The sequence below is a fragment of the Ambystoma mexicanum genome, chromosome 9 (genome assembly GCF_040938575.1).
Source record: "Ambystoma mexicanum isolate Mex_15411 chromosome 9, UKY_AmexF1_1, whole genome shotgun sequence".
Classification (NCBI taxonomy): Eukaryota; Metazoa; Chordata; class Amphibia; order Caudata; family Ambystomatidae; genus Ambystoma; species Ambystoma mexicanum.
In genome coordinates, this window is record NC_090931.1 from 1,502,798,164 (window position 1) to 1,502,823,191 (window position 25,028).

Genomic DNA, 25,028 nt, shown 5'->3' on the forward strand with positions numbered 1-25,028 from the left:
CTCACAGTAAACAGGCACTAGCAGAAGAAGCAGAGTGGACGCATCTCTCACAGTAAAGAGGCAATAGCAGAAGAAGCAGAGTGGACACATCTCTCACAGTAAAGAGGCAATAGCAGAAGAGGCAGAGTGGACACATCTCTGGACACATCTCTCACAGTAAAGAGTCCTTTGCCGCATACGTGCTGGGCATTTCATGACAAGATGATATAAAGTCTCTAATGCGTGCAGTTTACAGAACCTACAACCTCGTTCTGTTAAGAATTCCCAACCTAGGCCACACTACCTTCAGTTCAAACAAAATCTGATGAAATCGTCCCAAATTCTTTTGGCGCGAGCTGATTCGGCACATTGATTGTTTATATTCTAACACTGACTTTCTTTTGCAAACACATTCCCCTTTAAACACCTTTTGTATAAAAGATAGGGCAGGCATTAGGTTGTATTAGTATAGGCCATTTTGATTTGACAAAGACTGACTAGGATTGTGTTTTCTCTATTATTTGATGGTAGAGACTACTCCCATCCTAGCTTTAGGGCAAAATAGGAGTGTTTCCAGACCCCAAGAATTTAATAAAGGTTTGGAAACGTGTAACTCTTGCATAGCTCTCAACCATTTGTGTCACAAAGACGGGTGAAAACACCCGATTTTATTTTTGGCGGGTGAGAGGCCCATTGAAATGAATGGGCATGCAGGAGGCTTGGCGGGTGAGTCAGCTGTTTAGAAGGCGGGTGACACCCGCCAAAAGCGTGTGAGTTGAGAGCTATGACTCTTGTGTCAGTGTCATACTTGTGATACCATGCCTCCCTTATAGCAGCGACACTGTAGCTTCTTGATCTGTGAGTGACTCAAGCTTTTTATCTATAGTGTACACTGCGAATGTTCCCTTCAAATGTTGGCAGATAAGGCGCTGTTAGAGGAAAGTATGTGCTCAGTATCACACATTTTAAATGGAGCCTGGATGTGCAATCAGTCTGCAATCCAGGCCCTTGACCATGCTCACAGCTCCAGCTCCTACACGTGTTAGTTTTGGCTTTAATGAGTGCACAGAAATGACAAAGACCTGACAAAAATGGATATATTTAGTGAAGTTAAGAAACCTGTCAAAGAATAATGCAGATAGCATGGGAGAGGCATAATTATATGAATCTCTATGGATCTCTCATTGGCAGTGAACTACATCAAATGGACCACATGTTGGGGCGCCTGTGAGACATGGGGTACCCTTTTTATTGTGTTCACTTTAATGGAGCTGCAAAACGGTAGTTAATCCGGGGTTCATTATGGCAGCATGGGAGTTTAACACAGAGCTCAAACACTGCTACCAACACTGCGCATGTGCTGGAGATTAGTGTCTCCTGTTCGAGCAGTTTCAGTGCAACGCTGGCATCCTACACATGACCCTCTGTCTCCCAGACTCTTCCACTCTCCCTGGGCGGGTGTTGTCCTGAATTCTGCAAACGATCACTGCAGAATAATCCACCCAGGATCACTGGAGAGGAATCCACCCAAGATCACTGGAGGGAAGGGGCTGGGCAAGTGCCAGGTCAGGTGAGTTGCCTCCTCTGTTGTTTTCATGTGGTCGGGAGTCATTGCTGCCATCTGGACCCATGTGACTGGGCTCGCCTTCAGCCGTCTCTGGCCTTTTAGCCAACACTGCTTTGGCTTCTGGGAGTTGTAGTTTCACGTATCCCATTATAAATGGTCCTTTAAGTGACAGCATTCCCAGCATGCAGCTTGCTGTCATCTAAACAAACAGGACTGGGCAAAGGTGTATTTTGTTTCAGGGGGGCCGTCTGCCAGGCATGCAGAGCTTGTAATTGTATTTTTGGAAGATAAATCTGAATGCTTATATCAGAAACACTGCACATAATGAATAAGAATGACGAGTTGCACAATACCTTAGCAGGGTGATTCACAATCATAGTGCATTGTGAGCAGGTGATGGGGGTGGCGCAATACCCTAGCAGGGTGATTCACAGACATAGTGAATAGTGAGCAGCTGATGGGGGTTGTGGTGTGTGACCCTTCCAAGTGTGTTGCCCCTTTAAGGGGATGTGTCCCTCCCCTGTATGTTGCCCTTTTAACATGGGTCATGACTGTGACATGGCCCAAGCTAATAAAAGGAGCTTCTGCAGACGCACCCAGCAGAACGGCTGTAGACTCCAGAAGAGGAACTCCTGAGTCCGTATCTCATTTATGTAGGCCTGTAGGCCTACATGTGGGGGCAACGGCGTGCATGCCCTGATGCCGTGGGACCCTCGTGCCAGCACAGTGGCAGAGGTCTGCATGGTCAGGGGCATGGCAAGCGCTGCTCCCACCCCCGATGGTGCTGGTATCCCATAGCACCGAGGTGCCTGCCAGATGACCAGGGCAGGCCCCAATCCCCGACAGGCACTGGACCTGTCGTGTGCTCATGGTTGCAGCACCATGGGGGCCGACCGGATGTCCATGGCAGGCCACTCACAACATTGGTGACGAGGACGGAACCCCGAGGGGCTCCCTATCGCCGCTTCTTCGCAAGTTTTTGTCCCTTTCCTTTAGTTGGTGTTCCCGCTTCCCTTTGTTTGAAGGTGGCGGGGGAGGCACAGTCGGCTGTCCCCTTCTGCAGAGAAGTGACATGAGTGAGATGTGTGCGGCGTCCATCGCCACGGATGATGAAGGAGGAGGAGCAAAGCAGAATGTGGGGACTCTCCAGGCCGCGGCCCCCCGTGGAGGGTGCTCATCCTACCGGGGTGCGAGTTTCGCCCACAGGCTCCCGCGCATGCTAAACAAACAAGTGCTCCGGTGGAGCCGGAGAGGTGTGCACCCGCCCCTGCAGGGCTGATGTGGGTGTGCGGCGTCCGAGGAAAGAGGAAGTCATGGGGGTGAATGCCTACTGCCCGCAGGAGGTGGAGAGTGGCCAGACAGAGGCTGCCCGCCGCCAACAATAATCCGGGCAGCACTCTGATGCATCAGCAACATCAGATGTTGCAAGACCGGGCTGCGTGTGGTGAAACCCATAACTCCAGGTTGGAGCAAGGAAAGCGAGAGTCCAGGGACCCGACAGGCGCTGAATGATGAAGGGCTCCAGGTCGGAGCATGAAAAAAAAAGAACACATGATGGACATGTCTCAGTGATCCTGGGCCCATCAGCGGTGAGTTGGCTGCAAGAGAAGGAAAGTAGGACAGAAGAGAGAGTCAACGGCTACCCCTTTTCCATGGATGCACAGTAGGTGCACTTCAAAAGCAGCCAGGCTAGGTGGAACAAATGCTAGCCCAAAAAAAGATCACCGGGGTAGAAGTATAATAAAACAAAGTTTAATTTTTGACTATGACACATTGCAATGGGTGTGTCTCGTTCGGAACTTGGTTGAGACCGACAGGTGTTGCGATTGTAGAGGGCACCAAACTGTCGTCAGGACACTGGAAATGATGTGAGGTATATTAGTATACCTAGAAAGGGAAATGAGATGTATTAAAAGGTAGTTGTGGACTTGGCGGAATGCTGCAGTCGGCGACCTACCTTAATTAGTAAGGTGGCATCTTGAAAAAGAAGGGTGTATTCATTGTGTGCTGTCATCCGTACTGGCAAAAGTATAGGTAGTTGCTCGTATCTAGAAAGAAAAGGGATGGGTATTGATCCTAAAAGCTCCCGAGGTCTGCATTGTAAGATAGTTATAAAATGGGTTTGAGACCTACCTTAGAAAATAAGGTTCTGTCTCACAGAGGTAAATCTTATTTTGTTGCAAACAGCATTGCTTAATTGTGCTGGTTCGGGAAGGTAAGTTGCAGAGACCAAAGGGACCTAAAAACCGAAGGATGGATGCCTGCAAGGGAAGGTGTGTTGTTTTAAGCATGTAAATCTGGTACTAGGGAGCGCACGTGGGGCGCGTAGGGCCGTGTGTGAGTTGGAAAAACGTTTGTGAGCTAAACAAAGACCTGTGGGCCTCATTACGGCCGTTACGGGACCGGCACCCTTCATTACGGGATGCCCTATTACGAGGTTCCCTTGCGGGACCCGGTAAGGACGCCTGGTAAAACCAGGCGTCCTTAGCGGGTCCCGCGAGGGGACCAGGGAGCTAATAACGGGCCCGTTATTAGCTCCCTCCCCATTCCCATTGAGCCCTATGGGGGCTCAAATCAGAATGGGGATGGGCTTTTCCAATGAGGACTTACCGGGTCCTCCACGGTTGGAATGGCTCGGTAAGTCCTCATTGGAGGAACCCGGTACTGGAACCCGGTATGGAGGCAGCCATGCCCTTACTCGTAATGAGGCCCTGTGTGTCTAGGTGGGCTGGCTAGAGGAGGAGTGTGTTAACGCGTGTGGAAACCGCATGGTCTAAATTCAGCAAGTGTGAATGAATGTGAAAAAGCAGGGATCCTTGTGATGCTCGTTTCTATGTGTGCACTGGAATTAGTGTGGATTGAGCCAGCGCCGAGAGAGTGCGGCCGTAAACGTGCTGCAGGAGAGACTCTAGGTGTGCAGGCTGAAAAATAAACATTGCGTGAATGATTGACGGAAAAGGTGGTTGAAATAAAGTTGTGCCATCTTAATACAGGAGGTACACAGCGGGATGGTGTGCACGGAACAGTTGGTGGAGCGATTTGAGAATTTCCAACCACCTTTTCCGGGCCTTCGGGGAATTGGTGTACTGCGTAGGTCCCGCATGCACTATCACTGTTTCTCTCTATTCTGCGCATGCGTGGAAACTACGGCAACAAGTGCTTGTGTTCCAAACCTCGTTTTCATGCCAGGACTATTTCCTGCAACCACAGACGCTGCAAGCTGCCAGTCACATTTCAACGCGGTTTTCTTTGAATCGTGCTACGCTCCCACTAACGCTCTGTTTGGTGACTGTGTTTTGCCTTGGGCTCAGCCTTCCGTGTTCTGCTCCCTTTCCCTTCCTGATTCTCCACCCTGCTAGTCTTGGGTAGGGTTCCCTCTGGTTGTTCTTGGGTCCTTCCCTTGGCCTCCTGCGGTGCCCACTTGTTTTCTCTGGTTCACCCCTTTCCTTTCCTGGTCTTCTCTGCTGTCGCCACTGCCAGTGCCTCAGCCATCATCTCTCTGGACCAGCTTTCCCGGGACCCATACTTGGACATCCGGGGACCTCAACATCTACAGTGCTCTTCCCCATCAGTGCTCGCAAAGTCCTGACGCCACATAAATTGTGGAAGTGCTGTCGCATGGCGTTGGGAGCTGATCCAGCATCTGTCTGTTTATCAGGGGGGTGTTGGGTTGGTACTCCGCGCTGCTCAGTCTTTGGCTGCTTGGAAATCTCGATAGCCTGGCTTCACGATCTACGCCAACTGTGAAGAAAGCAGCTACGACCCATCCACGTGACACCCTTCTTGACAAAATGTTTGTGACAGGTTGGGATTCACAGTCAAAGGGAGGATGTCATTGGTGTCATTGTCTGAGGAATTTAGAACCATCAGACAAATCAATTCTCAACCTTGACATCTCTGCTCTAGGTCTCAGGTGGCCCTTGCCTGGAGTGGTGAGGTGTATTCAGAGCGGTCTTGAAGGCCTGCACAGTGGCTATGTTCTTATTATTGGGGGCATCTCTACTCTAGGTCTCAGGTGCCCCTTGCCTGGAGTGGTGAGGTGTATTCAGAGTGGTCTTGAAGGCCTGCACAGTGGCTATGTTCTTATTATTGGGGGCATCTCTACTCTAGGTCTGAGGTGGCCCTTGCCTGGAGTGGCGAGGTGTATTCAGAGCGGTCTTGAAGGCCTGCACAGTGGCTATGTTCTTATTATTGGGGACATCTCTACACTAGGTGTCAGGTGGTCCTTGCCTGGAGTGGCGAGGTGTATTCAGAGCTGTCCTGAAGGCCTGCACAGTGGCTATGTTCTTATTATTGGGGACATCTCTACTCTAGGTCTCAGGTGGCCCTTGCCTGGAGTGGCGAGGTGTATTCAGAGCGGTCTTGAAGCCCTCACAGTGGCTATGTTCTTATTATTGGGGGCATCTCCACTCTTGGTCTCAGGTGGCCCTTGCCTGGAGTGGCAAGGTGTATTCAGAGCGTTCTTGAAGGCCTGCACAGTGGCTATGTTCTTATTATTGGGGGCATCTCTACTCTAGGTCTCAGGTGGCCCTTGCCTGGAGTGGCGAGGTGTATTCAGAGCGGTCTTGAAGCCCTCACAGTGGCTATGTTCTTATTATTGGGGGCATCTCTACACTAGGTCTCAGGTGGCCCTTGCCTGGAGTGGCGAGGTGTATTCAGAGCGTTCTTGAAGGCCTGCACAGTGGCTATGTTCTTATTATTGGGGGCATCTCTACTCTAGGTTTCAGGTGGCCCTTGCCTGGAGTGGCGAGGTGTATTCAGAGCGGTCTTGAAGGCCTGCACAGTGGCTATGTTCTTATTATTGGGGGCATCTCTACTCTAGGTCTTAGGTGGCCCTTACCTGGAGTGGCAAGATGTATTCAGAGTGGTCTTGAAGGCCTGCACAGTGGCTATGTTCTTATTATTGGGGGGCATCTCTACTCTAGATCTCAGGTGGCCCTGGCCTGGAGTGGAGAGGTGTATTCGGAGCGGTCTTGAAGGCCTGCACAGTGGCTATGTTCTTATTATTGGGGGCATCTCTACTCTAGGTCTCTGGGGCCCCTTGCCTGGAGTGGCGAGGTGTATTCAGAGCGGTCTTGAAGGCTGCACAGTGGCAATGTTCTTATTACTCTGGGTCTCAGGGGCCCCTTGCCTGGAGTGGCGAGGTGTATTCAGAGTGGTCTTGAAGGCCTGCACAGTGGCTATGTTCTTATTATTGGGGGCATCTCTACTCCAGGTCTCAGGTGCCCCTTGCCTGGAGTGGTGCCAGTGTGTTCAGAGCGGTCTTGAAGGCCTGCACAGTGGCTATGTTCTTATTATTGAGGACATCTGTACTCTAGGTCTCAGGTGCCCCTTGCCTGGAGTGGTGCAGTGTATTCAGAGCGGTCTTGAAGGCCTGCACAGTGGCTATGTTCTTATTATTGGGGTCATCTCTACTCTAGGTCTCAGGTGGCCCTTGCCTGGAGTGGTGAGGTGTATTCAGAGTGGTCTTGAAGGCCTGCACAGTGGCTATGTTCTTATTATTGGGGGCATCTCTACTCTAGGCCTCAGGTGGCCCTTGCCTGGAGTGGAGAGGTGTGTTCAGAGTGGTCTTGAAGGCCTGCACAGTGGCTATGTTCTTATTATTGGGGGCATCTCTACTCTAGGTCTCAGGTGGCCCCCTTGCCTGGAGTGGTGAGGTGTATTCAGAGTGGTCTTGAAGGCCTGCACAGTGGCTATGTTCTTACTATTGGGGGCATCTCTACTCTTGGTCTCAGGTGGCCCTTGCCTGGAGTGGAGAGGTGTGTTCAGAGTGGTCTTGAAGGCCTCCACAGGGGCTATGTTCTTATTAGTGGGGGGCATCTCAACTCTAGGTCTCAGGCGGCCCTTGCCTGGAGTGGTGAGGTGTATTCAGATTGGTCTTGAAGGCCTACACAGTGGCTATGTTCTTATTATTGGGGGAGATCTCTACTCTAGGTCTCAGGTGGTCTTTGCCTGGAGTGGCGAGGTGTATTCAGAGTGGTCTTGAAGGCCTGCACAGTGGCTATGTTCTTATTATTGGGGACATCTCTACTCTAGGTCTCAGGTAGCCCCTTGCCTGGAGTGGTGAGGTGTATTCAGACCAGTCTTGAAGGCGTGCACAGTGGCTATGTTCGTATTATTGGGGGGCATCTCTAGTCTAGGTCTCAGGTGGCCCTTGCTTGGAGTGGTGAGGTGTATTCAGAGTGGTCTTGAAGGCCTGCACAGTGGCTATGCACTTATTATTGGGGACATCTCTACTCTAGGTCTCAGGTGGCCCTTACCTGGAGTGGCGAGGTGTATTCAGAGCGGTCTTGAAGGCCTGCACAGTGGCTATGCACTTATTATTGGGGACATCTCTACTCTAGGTCTCAGGTGGCCCTTACCTGGAGTGGCGAGGTGTATTCAGAGCGGTCTTGAAGGCCTGCACAGTGGCTATGCTCTTATTATTGGGGACATCTCTACTCTAGGTCTCAGGTGGCCCTTGCCTATAGTGGCGAGGTGTATTCAGAGCGGTCCTGAAGGCCTGCACAGTGGCTATGTTCTTATTATTGGGAGCATCACTACTCTAGGTCTCAGGTGGCCATTGCCTGGAGTGGCGAGGTGTATTCAGAGTGGTCTTGAAGGCCTGCACAGTGGCTATGTTCTTATAATTGGGGGCATCTCTACTCTAGGTCTCAGCTGGCCCTTGCCTGGAGTGGCGAGGTGTATTCAGAGGGTCTTGAAGGTCTGCACAGTGGCTATGTTCTTATTATTGGGGGCATCTCTACTCTAGGTCTCAGGTGGCCCTTGCCTGGAGTGGCGAGGTGTATTCAGAGTGGTCCTGAAGGCCTGCACAGTGGCTATGTTCTTATTATTGGGGGCATCTCTACTCTAGGTCTCAGGTGGCCCTTGCCTGGAGTGGTGAGGTATATTCAGAGCGGTGTTGAAGGCCTGCACAGGGGCTATGTTCTTATTATTGGGGGCATCTCTACTCCAGGTCTCAGGTGCCCCTTACCTGGAGTGGCGAGGTGTATTCAGAGCGGTCTTGAAGGCCTGCACAGGGGCTATGTTCTTATTATTGGGGGCATCTCTACTCCAGGTCTCAGGTGCCCCTTGCCTGGAGTGGCGAGGTGTATTCAGAGCGGTCTTGAAGGCCTGCACAGTGGCTATGTTCTTATTATTGGGGGCATCTCTACTCTAGGTCTCAGGTGGCCCTTGCCGGGAGTAGCGAGGTGTATTCAGAGTGGTCTTGAAGGCCTGCACTGTGGCTATGTTCTTATTATTGGGGTCATCTCTACTCTAGGTCTCAGGTGGTCCTTGCCTGGAGTGGTGAGGTGTATTCAGAGTGGTCTTGAAGGCCTGCACAGGGGCTATGTTCTTATTATTGGGGGCATCTCTACTCTAGGTCTCAGGTGGCCCTTGCCAGGAGTGGCGAGGTGTATTCAGAGCAGTCGTGAAGGCCTGCACATTGGCTATGTTCTTATTATTGGGGACATCTCTACTCTAGGTCTCAGGTGGCCCTTGCCTGGAGTGGCGAGGTGTATTCAGAGCGGTCTTGAAGGCCTGCACAGTGGCTATGTTCTTATTATTGGGGGGCAACTCTACTCTAGGTCTCAGGTGGCCCTTGCCTGGAGTGGGGAGGTGTATTCAGTGAGCTCTTGAAGGCCTGCACAGTGGCTATGTTCTTATTATTGGGGGCACTTGCCTGGAGTGGCGAGGTGTATTCAGAGTGGTCTTGAAGGCCTGCACAGTGGCTATGTTCTTATTATTGGGGGCATCTCTACTCTAGGCCTCAGGTGGCCCTTGCCTGGAGTGGCGAGGTGTATTCAGAGCAGTCTTGAAGGCCTGCACAGTGGCTATGTTCTTATTATTGGGGGCATCTCAACACTACGTCTCTGGTGGCCCTTCCCTGGAGTGGCGAGGTGTATTCAGAGCGGTCTTGAAGGCCTGCACAGTGGCTATGCTCTTATTATTAGGGACATCTCTACTCTAGGTCTCAGGTGGCCCTTGCCTGGAGTGGCGAGGTGTATTCAGAGCGGTCTTGAAGGCCTGCACAGTGGCTATGCACTTATTATTGGGGACATCTCTACTCTAGGTCTCAGGTGGCCCTTACCTGGAGTGGCGAGGTGTATTCAGAGCGGTCTTGAAGGCCTGCACAGTGGCTATGCTCTTATTATTGGGGACATCTCTACTCTAGGTCTCAGGTGGCCCTTGCCTGGAGTGGCGAGGTGTATTCAGAGCGGTCCTGAAGGCCTGCACAGTGGCTATGTTCTTATTTTTGGGGGCATCTCTACTCTAGGTCTCTGGTGGCCCTTGCCTGGAGTGGTGAGGTGTATTCAGAGCGGTCTTGAAGGCCTGCACAGTGGCTATGTTCTTATAATTGGGGGCATCTCTACTCTAGGTCTCAGCTGGCCCTTGCCTGGAGTGGCGAGGTGTATTCAGAGTGGTCTTGAAGGCCTGCACAGTGGCTATGTTCTTATTATTGGGGGCATCTCTACTCCAGGTCTCAGGTGCCCCTTGCCTGGAGTGGTGCCAGTGTGTTCAGAGCGGTCTTGAAGGCCTGCACAGTGGCTATGTTCTTATTATTGAGGACATCTGTACTCTAGGTCTCAGGTGCCCCTTGCCTGGAGTGGTGCAGTGTATTCAGAGCGGTCTTGAAGGCCTGCACAGTGGCTATGTTCTTATTATTGGGGTCATCTCTACTCTAGGTCTCAGGTGGCCCTTGCCTGGAGTGGTGAGGTGTATTCAGAGTGGTCTTGAAGGCCTGCACAGTGGCTATGTTCTTATTATAGGGGGCATCTCTACTCTAGGCCTCAGGTGGCCCTTGCCTGGAGTGGAGAGGTGTGTTCAGAGTGGTCTTGAAGGCCTGCACAGTGGCTATGTTCTTATTATTGGGGGCATCTCTACTCTAGGTCTCAGGTGGCCCCCTTGCCTGGAGTGGTGAGGTGTATTCAGAGTGGTCTTGAAGGCCTGCACAGTGGCTATGTTCTTACTATTGGGGGCATCTCTACTCTTGGTCTCAGGTGGCCCTTGCCTGGAGTGGAGAGGTGTGTTCAGAGTGGTCTTGAAGGCCTCCACAGGGGCTATGTTCTTATTAGTGGGGGGCATCTCAACTCTAGGTCTCAGGTGGCCCTTGCCTGGAGTGGTGAGGTGTATTCAGATTGGTCTTGAAGGCCTACACAGTGGCTATGTTCTTATTATTGGGGGAGATCTCTACTCTAGGTCTCAGGTGGTCTTTGCCTGGAGTGGCGAGGTGTATTTAGAGTGGTCTTGAAGGCCTGCACAGTGGCTATGTTCTTATTATTGGGGACATCTCTACTCTAGGTCTCAGGTGGCCCCTTGCCTGGAGTGGTGAGGTGTATTCAGACCAGTCTTGAAGGCGTGCACAGTGGCTATGTTCGTATTATTGGGGGGCATCTCTAGTCTAGGTCTCAGGTGGCCCTTGCTTGGAGTGGTGAGGTGTATTCATAGTGGTCTTGAAGGCCAGCACAGTGGCTATGTTCTTATTATTGGGGGGACATCTCTATTCTAGGTCTCAGGTGGCCCTTGCCTGGAGTGGCGAGGTGTATTCAGAGTGGTCTTGAAGGCCTGCACAGTGGCTATGTTCTTATTATTGTGGGCATCGCTACTCTAGGTCTCAGGGGGCCCTTGCCTGGAGAGGTGAGGTGTATTCAGAGTGGTCTTGAAGGCCTGCACAGTGGCTATGTTCTTATTATTGGGGGGCATCTCTACTCTAGGCCTCAGGTGGCCCTTGCCTGGAGTGGCGAGGTGTATTCAGAGCAGTCTTGAAAGCCTGCACAGTGGCTATGTTCTTATTATTGGCAGGCATCTCTACTCTAGGTCTCAGGTGGCCCTTGCCTGGAGTGGCGAGGTGTATTCAGAGCGGTCTTGAAGGCCTGCACAGTGGCTATGTTGTTATTATTGGGGGGAAACTCTACTCTAGGTCTCAGGTGGCCCTTGACTGGAGTGGGGAGGTGTATTCAGTGAGGTCTTGAAGGCCTGCACAGTGGCTATGTTCTTATTATTGGGGGCACTTGCCTGGAGTGGCGAGGTGTATTCAGAGCGGTCTTGAAGGCCTGCACAGTGGCTATGCACTTATTATTGGGGACATCTCTACTCTAGGTCTCAGGTGGCCCTTACCTGGAGTGGCGAGGTGTATTCAGAGCGGTCTTGAAGGCCTGCACAGTGGCTATGCTCTTATTATTGGGGACATCTCTACTCTAGGTCTCAGGTGGCCCTTGCCTGGAGTGGCGAGGTGTATTCAGAGCGGTCCTAAAGGCCTGCACAGTGGCTATGTTCTTATAATTGGGGGCATCTCTACTCTAGGTCTCAGCTGGCCCTTGCCTGGAGTGGCGAGGTGTATTCAGAGGGTCTTGAAGGTCTGCACAGTGGCTATGCTCTTATTATTGGGGGCATCTCTACTCTAGGTCTCAGGTGGCCCTTGCCTGGAGTGGCGAGGTGTATTCAGAGTGGTCCTGAAGGCCTGCACAGTGGCTATGTTCTTATTATTGGGGGCATATCTACTCTAGGTCTCAGGTGGCCCTTGCCTGGAGTGGTGAGGTATATTCAGAGCGGTGTTGAAGGCCTGCACAGGGGCTATGTTCTTATTATTGGGGGCATCTCTACTCCAGGTCTCACGTGCCCCTTACCTGGAGTGGCGAGGTGTATTCAGAGCGGTCTTGAAGGCCTGCACAGGGGCTATGTTCTTATTATTGGGGGCATCTCTACTCCAGGTCTCAGGTGCCCCTTGCCTGGAGTGGCGAGGTGTATTCAGAGCGGTCTTGAAGGCCTCCACAGTGGCTATGTTCTTATTATTGGGGGCATCTCTACTCTAGGTCTCAGGTGGCCCTTGCCTGGAGTGACGAGGTGTATTCACAGCGGTCTTGAAGGCCTGCACAGTGGCTATGTTCTTATTATTGGGGGCATCTCTACTCTAGGTCTCAGGTGGCCCTTGCCGGGAGTAGCGAGGTGTATTCAGAGCGGTCTTGAAGGCCTCCACAGTGGCTATGTTCTTATTATTGGGGGCATCTCTACTCTAGGTCTCAGGTGGCCCTTGCCTGGAGTGACGAGGTGTATTCACAGCGGTCTTGAAGGCCTGCACAGTGGCTATGTTCTTATTATTGGGGGCATCTCTACTCTAGGTCTCAGGTGGCCCTTGCCGGGAGTAGCGAGGTGTATTCAGAGTGGTCTTGAAGGCCTGCACTGTGGCTATGTTCTTATTATTGGGGTCATCTCTACTCTAGGTCTCAGGTGGTCCTTGCCTGGAGAGGTGAGGTGTATTCAGAGTGGTCTTGAAGGCCTGCACAGGGGCTATGTTCTTATTATTGGGGGCATCTCTACTCTAGGTCTCAGGTGGCCCTTGCCAGGAGTGGCGAGGTGTATTCAGAGCAGTCGTGAAGGCCTGCACATTGGCTATGTTCTTATTATTGGGGACATCTCTACTCTAGGTCTCAGGTGGCCCTTGCCTGGAGTGGCGAGGTGTATTCAGAGCGGTCTTGAAGGCCTGCACAGTGGCTATGTTCTTATTATTGGGGGGCAACTCTACTCTAGGTCTCAGGTGGCCCTTGCCTGGAGTGGGGAGGTGTATTCAGTGAGGTCTTGAAGGCCTGCACAGTGGCTATGTTCTTATTATTGGGGGCACTTGCCTGGAGTGGCGAGGTGTATTCAGAGTGGTCTTGAAGGCCTGCACAGGGGCTATGTTCTTATTATTGGGGGCATCTCTACTCCAGGTCTCAGGTGCCCCTTGCCTGGAGTGGCGAGGTGTATTCAGAGCGGTCTTGAAGGCCTCCACAGTGGCTATGTTCTTATTATTGGGGGCATCTCTACTCTAGGTCTCAGGTGGCCCTTGCCTGGAGTGACGAGGTGTATTCACAGCGGTCTTGAAGGCCTGCACAGTGGCTATGTTCTTATTATTGGGGGCATCTCTACTCTAGGTCTCAGGTGGCCCTTGCCGGGAGTAGCGAGGTGTATTCAGAGTGGTCTTGAAGGCCTGCACTGTGGCTATGTTCTTATTATTGGGGTCATCTCTACTCTAGGTCTCAGGTGGTCCTTGCCTGGAGAGGTGAGGTGTATTCAGAGTGGTCTTGAAGGCCTGCACAGGGGCTATGTTCTTATTATTGGGGGCATCTCTACTCTAGGTCTCAGGTGGCCCTTGCCAGGAGTGGCGAGGTGTATTCAGAGCAGTCGTGAAGGCCTGCACATTGGCTATGTTCTTATTATTGGGGACATCTCTACTCTAGGTCTCAGGTGGCCCTTGCCTGGAGTGGCGAGGTGTATTCAGAGCGGTCTTGAAGGCCTGCACAGTGGCTATGTTCTTATTATTGGGGGGCAACTCTACTCTAGGTCTCAGGTGGCCCTTGCCTGGAGTGGGGAGGTGTATTCAGTGAGGTCTTGAAGGCCTGCACAGTGGCTATGTTCTTATTATTGGGGGCACTTGCCTGGAGTGGCGAGGTGTATTCAGAGTGGTCTTGAAGGCCTGCACAGTGGCTATGTTCTTATTATTGGGGGCATCTCTACTCTAGGCCTCAGGTGGCCCTTGCCTGGAGTGGCGAGGTGTATTCAGAGCAGTCTTGAAGGCCTGCACAGTGGCTATGTTCTTATTATTGGGGGCATCTCTACACTAGGTCTCTGGTGGCCCTTCCCTGGAGTGGCGAGGTGTATTCAGAGCGGTCTTGAAGGCCTGCACAGTGGCTATGCTCTTATTATTAGGGACATCTCTACTCTAGGTCTCAGGTGGCACTTGCCTGGAGTGGCGAGGTGTATTCAGAGCGGTCTTGAAGGCCTGCACAGTGGCTATGCACTTATTATTGGGGACATCTCTACTCTAGGTCTCAGGTGGCCCTTACCTGGAGTGGCGAGGTGTATTCAGAGCGGTCTTGAAGGCCTGCACAGTTGCTATGCTCTTATTATTGGGGACATCTCTACTCTAGGTCTCAGGTGGCCCTTGCCTGGAGTGGCGAGGTGTATTCAGAGCGGTCCTGAAGGCCTGCACAGTGGCTATGTTCTTATTATTGTGGGCATCTCTACTCTAGGTCTCAGGTGGCCCTTGCCTGGAGTGGTGAGGTGTATTCAGAGTGGTCTTGAAGGCCTGCACAGTGGCTATGTTCTTATAATTGGGGGCATCTCTACTCTAGGTCTCAGCTGGCCCTTGCCTGGAGTGGCGAGGTGTATTCAGAGGGTCTTGAAGGTCTGCACAGTGGCTATGTTCTTATTATTGGGGGCATCTCTACTCTAGGTCTCAGGTGGCCCTTGCCTGGAGTGGAGAGGTGTATTCAGCGTGGTCCTGAAGGCCTGCACAGTGGCTATGTTCTTATTATTGGGGGCATCTCTACTCTAGGTCTCTGGTGGCCCTTGCCTGGAGTGGTGAGGTATATTTAGAGCAGTGTTGAAGGCCTGCACAGGGGCTATGTTCTTATTATTGGGGGCATCTCTACTCCAGGTCTCAGGTGCCCCTTACCTGGAGTGGCGAGGTGTATTCAGAGCGGTCTTGAAGGCCTGCACAGGGGCTATGTTCTTATTATTGGGGGCATCTCTACTCCAGGTCTCAGGTGCCCCTTGCCTGGAGTGGCGAGGTGTATTCAGAGCGGTCTTGAAGGCCTGCACAGTGGCTATGTTCTTATTATTGGGTGGCATCTCTACTCTAGGTCTCAGTGGGCCCTTGCCTGGAGTGGCCAGGAGTATTCAGAGCAGTCTTGAAGGCGTGCACAGTGGATATGTTCTTACTATTGGGGGCATCTCTACTCTAGGTCTCAGGTGGCCCTTGCCTGGATTGACGAGGTGTATTCACAGCGGTCTTGAAGGCCTGCACAGTGGCTATGTTCTTTTTATTGGGGGCATCTCTACTCTAGGTCTCAGGTGGCCCTTGCCGGGAGTAGCGAGGTGTATTCACAGCGGTCTTGAAGGCCTGCACAGTGGCTATGTTCTTTTTATTGGGGGCATCTCTACTCTTGGTCGCAGGTGGCCCTTGCCTGGAGTGGAGAGGTGTGTTCAGAGTGGTTTGAAGGCCTCCACAGGGGCTATGTTCTTATTAGTGGGGGGCATCTCAACTCTAGGTCTCAGGTGGCCCTTGCCTGGAGTGGTGAGGTGTATTCAGATTGGTCTTGAAGGCCTACACAGTGGCTATGTTCTTATTATTGGGGGAGATCTCTACTCTAGGTCTCAGGTGGTCTTTGCCTGGAGTGGCGGGTTTGTTTACAGAGTGGTCTTGAAGGCCTGCACAGTGGCTATGTTCTTATTATTGGGGACATCTCTACTCTAGGTCTCAGGTGGCCCCTTACCTGGAGTGGTGAGGTGTATTCAGACAAGTCTTGAAGGCGTGCACAGTGGCTATGTTCGTATTATTGAGGGGCATCTCTAGTCTAGGTCTCAGGTGGCCCTTGCCTGGAGTGGTGAGGTGTATTCATAGCGGTCTTGAAGGCCAGCACAGTGGCTATGTTCTTATTATTGGGGGGACATCTCTACTCTAGGTCTCAGGTGGCCCTTGCCTGGAGTGGCGAGGTGTATTCAGAGTGGTCTTGAAGGCCTGCACAGTGGCTATGTTCTTATTATTGTGGGCATCGCTACTCTAGGTCTCAGGTGGCCCTTGCCTGGAGAGGTGAGGTGTATTCAGAGTGGTCTTGAAGGCCTGCACAGTGGCTATGTTCTTATTATTGGGGGGCATCTCTACTCTAGGCCTCAGGTGGCCCTTGCCTGGAGTGGCGAGGTGTATTCAGAGCAGTCTTGAAAGCCTGCACAGTGGCTATGTTCTTATTATTGGCAGGCATCTCTACTCTAGGTCTCAGGTGGCCCTTGCCTGGAGTGGCGAGGTGTATTCAGAGCGGTCTTGAAGGCCTGCACAGTGGCTATGTTCTTATTATTGGGGGGCAACTCTACTCTAGGTCTCAGGTGGCCCTTGCCTGGAGTGGGGAGGTGTATTCAGTGAGGTCTTGAAGGCCTGCACAGGGGCTATGTTCTTATTATTGGGGGCATCTCTACTCCAGGTCTCAGGTGCCCCTTACCTGGAGTGGCGAGGTGTATTCAGAGCGGTCTTGAAGGCCTGCACAGGGGCTATGTTCTTATTATTGGGGGCATTTCTACTCCAGGTCTCAGGTGCCCCTTGCCTGGAGTGGCGAGGTGTATTCAGAGCGGTCTTGAAGGCCTGCACAGTGGCTATGTTCTTATTATTGGGGGCATCTCTACTCTAGGTCTCAGGTGGCCCTTGCCTGAAGTGACGAGGTGTATTCACAGCGGTCTTGAAGGCCTGCACAGTGGCTATGCACTTATTATTGGGGACATCTCTACTCTAGGTCTCAGGTGGCCCTTACCTGGAGTGGCGAGGTGTATTCAGAGCGGTCTTGAAGGCCTGCACAGTGGCTATGCTCTTATTATTGGGGACATCTCTACTCTAGGTCTCAGGTGGCCCTTGCCTGGAGTGGCGAGGTGTATTCAGAGCGGTCCTGAAAGCCTGCACAGTGGCTATGTTCTTATTATTGGGGGCATCACTACTCTAGGTCTCAGGTGGCCCTTGCCTGGAGTGGCGAGGTGTATTCAGAGTGGTCTTGAAGGCCTGCACAGTGGCTATGTTCTTATAATTGGGGGCATCTCTACTCTAGGTCTCAGCTGGCCCTTGCCTGGAGTGGCGAGGTGTATTCAGAGCGGTCCTGAAGGCCTGCACAGTGGCTATGTTCTTATTATTGGGGGCATCTCTACTCTAGGTCTCAGGTGGCCCTTGCCTGGAGTGGCGAGGTGTATTCAGAGCGGTCTTGAAGGCCTGCACAGTGGCTATGTTCTTATAATTGGGGGCATCTCTACTCTAGGTCTCAGCTGGCGCTTGCCTGGAGTGGCGAGGTGTATTCAGAGGGTCTTGAACGTCTGCACAGTGGCTATGTTCTTATTATTGGGGGCATCTCTACTCTAGGTCTCAGGTGGCCCTTGCCTGGAGTGGAGAGGTGTATTCAGCGTGGTCCTGAAGGCCTGCACAGTGGCTATGTTCTTATTATTGGGGGCATCTCTACTCTAGGTCTCAGGTGGCCCTTGCCTGGAGTGGTGAGGTATATTTAGAGCAGTGTTGAAGGCCTGCACAGGGGCTATGTTCTTATTATTGGGGGCATCTCTACTCCAGGTCTCAGGTGCCCCTTACCTGGAGTGGCGAGGTGTATTCAGAGCGGTCTTGAAGGCCTGCACAGGGGCTATGTTCTTATTATTGGCATCTCTACTCCAGGTCTCAGGTGCCCCTTGCCTGGAGTGGCGAGGTGTATTCAGAGCGGTCTTGAAGGCCTGCACAGTGGCTATGTTCTTATTATTGGGTGGCATCTCTACTCTAGGTCTCAGGTGGCCCTTGCCTGGAGTGGCGAGGTGTATTCAGAGTGTCCTGAAAGCCTGCACAGTGGCTATGTTCTTATTATTGGGGGCATCTCTACTCTAGGTCTCAGGTGGCCCTTGCCTGGAGTGGTGAGGTATATTCAGAGCGGTGTTGAAGGCCTGCACAGGGGCTATGTTCTTATTATTGGGGGCATCTCTACTCCAGGTCTCAGGTGCCCCTTACCTGGAGTGGCGAGGTGTATTCAGAGCGGTCTTGAAGGCCTGCACAGGGGCTATGTTCTTATTATTGGGGGCATTTCTACTCCAGGTCTCAGGTGCCCCTTGCCTGGAGTGGCGAAGTGTATTCAGAGCGGTCTTGAAGGCCTGCACAGTGGCTATGTTCTTATTATTGGGGGCATCTCTACTCTAGGTCTCAGGTGGCCCTTGCCTGAAGTGACGAGGTGTATTCACAGCGGTCTTGAAGGCCTGCACAGTGGCTATGTTCTTATTATTGGGGGCATCTCTACTCTAGGTCTCAGGTGGCCCTTGCCGGGAGTAGCGAGGTGTATTCAGAGTGGTCTTGAAGGCCTGCACTGTGGCTATGTTCTTATTATTGGGGTCATCTCTACTCTAGGTCTCAGGTGGTCCTTGCCTGGAGTGGTGAGGTGTATTCAGAGTGGTCTTGAACGCCTGCACAGGGGCTATGTTCTTATTATTGGGGGCATCTCTACTCTAGGTCTCAGGTGGCCCTTGCCTGGAGTGGCGAGGTGTATTCAGAGCGGTCTTGAAGGCCTGCACAGTGGCTATGTTCTTATTATTGGGGGGCAACTCTACTCTAGGTCTCAGGTGGCCCTTGCCTGGAGTGGGGAGGTGTATTCAGTGAGGTCTTGAAGGCCTGCACAGTGGCTATGTTCTTATTATTGGGGGCACTTGCCTGGAGTGGCGAGGTGTATTCAGAGTGGTCTTGAAGGCCTGCACAGTGGCTATGTTCTTATTATTGGGGGCATCTCTACTCTAGGCCTCAGGTGGCCCTTGCCTGGAGTGGCGAGGTGTATTCAGAGCAGTCTTGAAGGCCTGCACAGTGGCTATGTTCTTATTATTGGGGGCATCTCTACACTAGGTCTCTGGTGGCCCTTCCCTGGAGTGGCGAGGTGTATTCAGAGCGGTCTTGAAGGCCTGCACAGTGGCTATGCTCTTATTATTAGGGACATCTCTACTCTAGGTCTCAGGTGGCACTTGCCTGGAGTGGCGAGGTGTATTCAGAGCGGTCTTGAAGGCCTGCACAGTGGCTATGCACTTATTATTGGGGACATCTCTACTCTAGGTCTCAGGTGGCCCTTACCTGGAGTGGCGAGGTGTATTCAGAGCGGTCTTGAAGGCCTGCACAGTGGCTATGTTCTTATTATTGGGGGCATCTCTACTCTAGGCCTCAGGTGGCCCTTGCCTGGAGTGGCGAGGTGTATTCAGAGCGGTCTTGAAGGCCTGCACAGTGGCTATGCACTTATTATTGGGGACATCTCTACTCTAGGTCTCAGGTGGCCCTTACCTGGAGTGGCGAGGTGTATTCAGAGCGGTCTTGAAGGCCTGCACAGTGGCTATGCTCTTATTATTGGGGACATCTCTACTCTAGGCCTCAGGTGGCCCTTGCCTGGAGTGGCGAGGTGTATTCAGAGCGGTCCTGAAGGCCTGCACAGTGGCTTTGTTCTTATTATTGGGGGCATCTCTACTCTAGGTCTCAGGTGGCCCTTGCCTGGAGTGGCGAGGTGTATTCAGAGCGGTCTTGAAGGCCTGCACAGTGGCTATGTTCTTATAATTGGGGGCATCTCTACTCTAGGTCTCAGCTGGCGCTTGTCTGGAGTGGCGAAGTGTATTCAGAGGGTCTTGGAGGTCTGCACAGTGGCTATGTTCTTATTATTGGGGGCATCTCTACTCTAGGTCTCAGGTGGCCCTTGCCTGGAGTGGAGAGGTGTATTCAGCGTGGTCCTGAAGGCCTGCACAGTGGCTATGTTCTTATTATTGGGGGCATCTCTACTCTAGGTCTCAGGTGGCCCTTGCCTGGAGTGGTGAGGTATATTTAGAGCAGTGTTGAAGGCCTGCACAGGGGCTATGTTCTTATTATTGGGGGCATCTCTACTCCAGGTCTCAGGTGCCCCTTACCTGGAGTGGCGAGGTGTATTCAGAGCGGTCTTGAAGGCCTGCACAGGGGCTATGTTCTTATTATTGGGGGCATCTCTACTCCAGGTCTCAGGTGCCCCTTGCCTGGAGTGGCGAGGTGTATTCAGAGCGGTCTTGAAGGCCTGCACAGTGGCTATGTTCTTATTATTGGGTGGCATCTCTACTCTAGGTCTCAGGTGGCCCTTGCCTGGAGTGGCCAGGAGTATTCAGAGCAGTCTTGAAGGCGTGCACAGTGGCTATGTTCTTACTATTGGGGGCATCTCTACTCTAGGTCTCAGGTGGCCCTTGCCTGGAGTGACAAGGTGTATTCACAGCGGTCTTGAAGGCCTGCACAGTGGCTGTGTTCTTTTTATTGGGGGCATCTCTACTCTAGGTCTCAGGTGGCCCTTGCCGGGAGTAGCGAGGTCTATTCAGAGTGGTCTTGAAGGCCTGCACTGTGGCTATGTTCTTATTATTGGGGTCATCTCTACTCTAGGTCTCAGGTGGTCCTTGCCTGGAGTGGTGAGGTGTATTTAGAGTGTTCTTGAAGGCCTGCACAGGGGCTATGTTCTTATTATTGGGGGCATCTCTACTCTAGGTCTCAGGTGGCCCTTGCCAGGAGTGGCGAGGTGTATTCAGAGCAGTCGTGAAGGCCTGCACATTGGCTATGTTCTTATTATTGGGGACATCTCTACTCTAGGTCTCAGGTGGCCCTTGCCTGGAGTGGCGAGGTGTATTCAGAGCGGTCTTGAAGGCCTGTACAGTGGCTATGTTCTTATTATTGGGGGGCAACTCTACTCTAGGTCTCAGGTGGCCCTTGCCTGGAGTGGGGAGGTGTATTCAGTGAGGTCTTGAAGGCCTACACAGTGGCTATGGTGTTATTATTGGGGGCACTTGCCTGGAGTGGCGAGGTGTATTCAGAGCGGTCTTGAAGGCCTGCACAGTGGCTATGCACTTATTATTGGGGACATCTCTACTCTAGGTCTCAGGTGGCCCTTACCTGGAGTGGCGAGGTGTATTCAGAGCGGTCTTGAAGGCCTGCACAGTGGCTATGCTCTTATTATTGGGGACATCTCTACTCTAGGTCTCAGGTGGCCCTTGCCTGGAGTGGCGAGGTGTATTCAGAGCGGTCCTGAAGGCCTGCACAGTGGCTATGTTCTTATTATTGGGGGGCAACTCTACTCTAGGTCTCAGGTGGCCCTTGCCTGGAGTGGGGAGGTGTATTCAGTGAGGTCTTGAAGGCCTGCACAGTGGCTATGTTCTTATTATTGGGGGCACTTGCCTGGAGTGGCGAGGTGTATTCAGAGTGGTCTTGAAGGCCTGCACAGTGGCTATGTTCTTATTATTGGGGGCATCTCTACTCTAGGCCTCAGGTGGCCCTTGCCTGGAGTGGCGAGGTGTATTCAGAGCAGTCTTGAAGGCCTGCACAGTGGCTATGTTCTTATTATTGGGGGCATCTCAACACTAGGTCTCTGGTGGCCCTTCCCTGGAGTGGCGAGGTGTATTCAGAGCGGTCTTAAAGGCCTACACAGTGGCTATGCTCTTATTATTAGGGACATCTCTACTCTAGGTCTCAGGTGGCCCTTGCCTGGAGTGGCGAGGTGTATTCAGAGCGGTCTTGAAGGCCTGCACAGTGGCTATGCACTTATTATTGGGGACATCTCTACTCTAGGTCTCAGGTGGCCCTTACCTGGAGTGGCGAGGTGTATTCAGAGCGGTCTTGAAGGCCTGCACAGTGGCTATGCTCTTATTATTGGGGACATCTCTACTCTAGGTCTCAGGTGGCCCTTGCCTGGAGTGGCGAGGTGTATTCAGAGCGGTCCTGAAGGCCTGCACAGTGGCTATGTTCTTATTATTGGGGGCATCTCTACTCTAGGTCTCAGGTGGCCCTTGCCTGGAGTGGTGAGGTGTATTCAGAGCGGTCTTGAAGGCCTGCACAGTGGCTATGTTCTTATAATTGGGGGCATCTCTACTCTAGGTCTCAGCTGGCCCTTGCCTGGAGTGGCGAGGTGTATTCAGAGTGGTCTTGAAGGCCTGCACAGTGGCTATGTTCTTATTATTGGGGGCATCTCTACTCCAGGTCTCAGGTGCCCCTTGCCTGGAGTGGTGCCAGTGTGTTCAGAGCGGTCTTGAAGGCCTGCACAGTGGCTATGTTCTTATTATTGAGGACATCTGTACTCTAGGTCTCAGGTGCCCCTTGCCTGGAGTGGTGCAGTGTATTCAGAGCGGTCTTGAAGGCCTGCACAGTGGCTATGTTCTTATTATTGGGGTCATCTCTACTCTAGGTCTCAGGTGGCCCTTGCCTGGAGTGGTGAGGTGTATTCAGAGTGGTCTTGAAGGCCTGCACAGTGGCTATGTTCTTATTATTGGGGGCATCTCTACTCTAGGCCTCAGGTGGCCCTTGCCTGGAGTGGAGAGGTGTGTTCAGAGTGGTCTTGAAGGCCTGCACAGTGGCTATGTTCTTATTATTGGGGGCATCTCTACTCTAGGTCTCAGGTGGCCCCCTTGCCTGGAGTGGTGAGGTGTATTCAGAGTGGTCTTGAAGGCCTGCACAGTGGCTATGTTCTTACTATTGGGGGCATCTCTACTCTTGGTCTCAGGTGGCCCTTGCCTGGAGTGGAGAGGTGTGTTCAGAGTGGTCTTGAAGGCCTCCACAGGGGCTATGTTCTTATTAGTGGGGGGCATCTCAACTCTAGGTCTCAGGAGGCCCTTGCCTGGAGTGGTGGGGTGTATTCGGATTGGTCTTGAAGGCCTACACAGTGGCTATGTTCTTATTATTGGGGGAGATCTCTACTCTAGGTCTCAGGTGGTCTTTGCCTGGAGTGGCGAGGTGTATTCAGAGTGGTCTTGAAGGCCTGCACAGTGGCTATGTTCTTATTATTGGGGACATCTCTACTCTAGGTCTCAGGTGGCCCCTTGCCTGGAGTGGTGAGGTGTATTCAGAGTGGTCTTGAAGGCCTGCACAGTGGCTATGTTCTTATTATTGGGGGGCATCTCTTCTCTAGGCCTCAGGTGGCCCTTGCCTGGAGTGGCGAGGTGTATTCAGAGCAGTCTTGAAAGCCTGCACAGTGGCTATGTTCTTATTATTGGCAGGCATCTCTACTCTAGGTCTCAGGTGGCCCTTGCCTGGAGTGGCGAGGTGTATTCAGAGCGGTCTTGAAGGCCTGCACAGTGGCTATGTTGTTATTATTGGGGGGCAACTCTACTCTAGGTCTCAGGTGGCCCTTGACTGGAGTGGGGAGGTGTATTCAGTGAGGTCTTGAAGGCCTGCACAGTGGCTATGTTCTTATTATTGGGGCACTTGCCTGGAGTGGCGAGGTGTATTCAGAGCGGTCTTGAAGGCCTGCACAGTGGCTATGCACTTATTATTGGGGACATCTCTACTCTAGGTCTCAGGTGGCCCTTACCTGGAGTGGCGAGGTGTATTCAGAGCGGTCCTAAAGGCCTGCACAGTGGCTATGTTCTTATAATTGGGGGCATCTCTACTCTAGGTCTCAGCTGGCCCTTGCCTGGAGTGGCGAGGTGTATTCAGAGGGTCTTGAAGGTCTGCACAGTGGCTATGCTCTTATTATTGGGGGCATCTCTACTCTAGGTCTCAGGTGGCCCTTGCCTGGAGTGGCGAGGTGTATTCAGAGTGGTCCTGAAGGCCTGCACAGTGGCTATGTTCTTATTATTGGGGGCATATCTACTCTAGGTCTCAGGTGGCCCTTGCCTGGAGTGGTGAGGTGTATTCAGAGTGTTCTTGAAGGCCTGCACAGGGGCTATGTTCTTATTATTGGGGGCATCTCTACTCTAGGTCTCAGGTGGCCCTTGCCAGGAGTGGCGAGGTGTATTCAGAGCAGTCGTGAAGGCCTGCACATTGGCTATGTTCTTATTATTGGGGACATCTCTACTCTAGGTCTCAGGTGGCCCTTGCCTGGAGTGGCGAGGTGTATTCAGAGCGGTCTTGAAGGCCTGTACAGTGGCTATGTTCTTATTATTGGGGGGCAACTCTACTCTAGGTCTCAGGTGGCCCTTGCCTGGAGTGGGGAGGTGTATTCAGTGAGGTCTTGAAGGCCTACACAGTGGCTATGGTCTTATTATTGGGGGCACTTGCCTGGAGTGGCGAGGTGTATTCAGAGCGGTCTTGAAGGCCTGCACAGTGGCTATGCACTTATTATTGGGGACATCTCTACTCTAGGTCTCAGGTGGCCCTTACCTGGAGTGGTGAGGTGTATTCAGAGTGGTCTTGAAGGCCTGCACAGTGGCTATGTTCTTATTATTGGGGGCATCCCTACTCTAGGCCTCAGGTGGCCCTTGCCTGGAGTGGAGAGGTGTGTTCAGAGTGGTCTTGAAGGCCTGCACAGTGGCTATGTTCTTATTATTGGGGGCATCTCTACTCTAGGTCTCAGGTGGCCCCCTTGCCTGGAGTGGTGAGGTGTATTCAGAGTGGTCTTGAAGGCCTGCACAGTGGCTATGTTCTTACTATTGGGGGCATCTCTACTCTTGGTCTCAGGTGGCCCTTGCCTGGAGTGGAGAGGTGTGTTCAGAGTGGTCTTGAAGGCCTCCACAGGGGCTATGTTCTTATTAGTGGGGGGCATCTCAACTCTAGGTCTCAGGTGGCCCTTGCCTGGAGTGGTGAGGTGTATTCAGATTGGTCTTGAAGGCCTACACAGTGGCTATGTTCTTATTATTGGGGGAGATCTCTACTCTAGGTCTCAGGTGGTCTTTGCCTGGAGTGGCGAGGTGTATTCAGAGTGGTCTTGAAGGCCTGCACAGTGGCTATGTTCTTATTATTGGGGACATCTCTACTCTAGGTCTCAGGTGGCCCCTTGCCTGGAGTGGTGAGGTGTATTCAGAGTGGTCTTGAAGGCCTGCACAGTGGCTATGTTCTTATTATTGGGGGGCATCTCTACTCTAGGCCTCAGGTGGCCCTTGCCTGGAGTGGCGAGGTGTATTCAGAGCAGTCTTGAAAGCCTGCACAGTGGCTATGTTCTTAATATTGGCAGGCATCTCTACTCTAGGTCTCAGGTGGCCCTTGCCTGGAGTGGCGAGGTGTATTCAGAGCGGTCTTGAAGGCCTGCACAGTGGCTATGTTGTTATTATTGGGGGG

General features: G+C 52.4%; 1 protein-coding gene across 2 annotated transcripts in view; it reads left to right on the forward strand.

The window, feature by feature from the left end:
- The first annotated feature begins 1,407 nt into the window (after positions 1 to 1,407).
- The window catches only part of LOC138489336 (zinc finger protein 420-like), a 216,593-nt gene continuing 192,972 nt past the window's right edge, over positions 1,408 to 25,028 (forward strand). Inside the window, exon 1 of one of the 2 annotated variants that reach the window (XM_069617050.1) lies at positions 1,408 to 1,549. Coding sequence is in view for 1 of the 2 variants with exons in the window: in XM_069617049.1 (XP_069473150.1) it covers positions 3,055 to 3,135 (81 nt within the window). In the remaining variant the exon portion in view is untranslated. Of the gene's footprint in view, positions 1,550 to 2,129; positions 3,136 to 25,028 lie in introns of those variants that run through there. The other variant, XM_069617049.1, reaches the window with a different exon arrangement.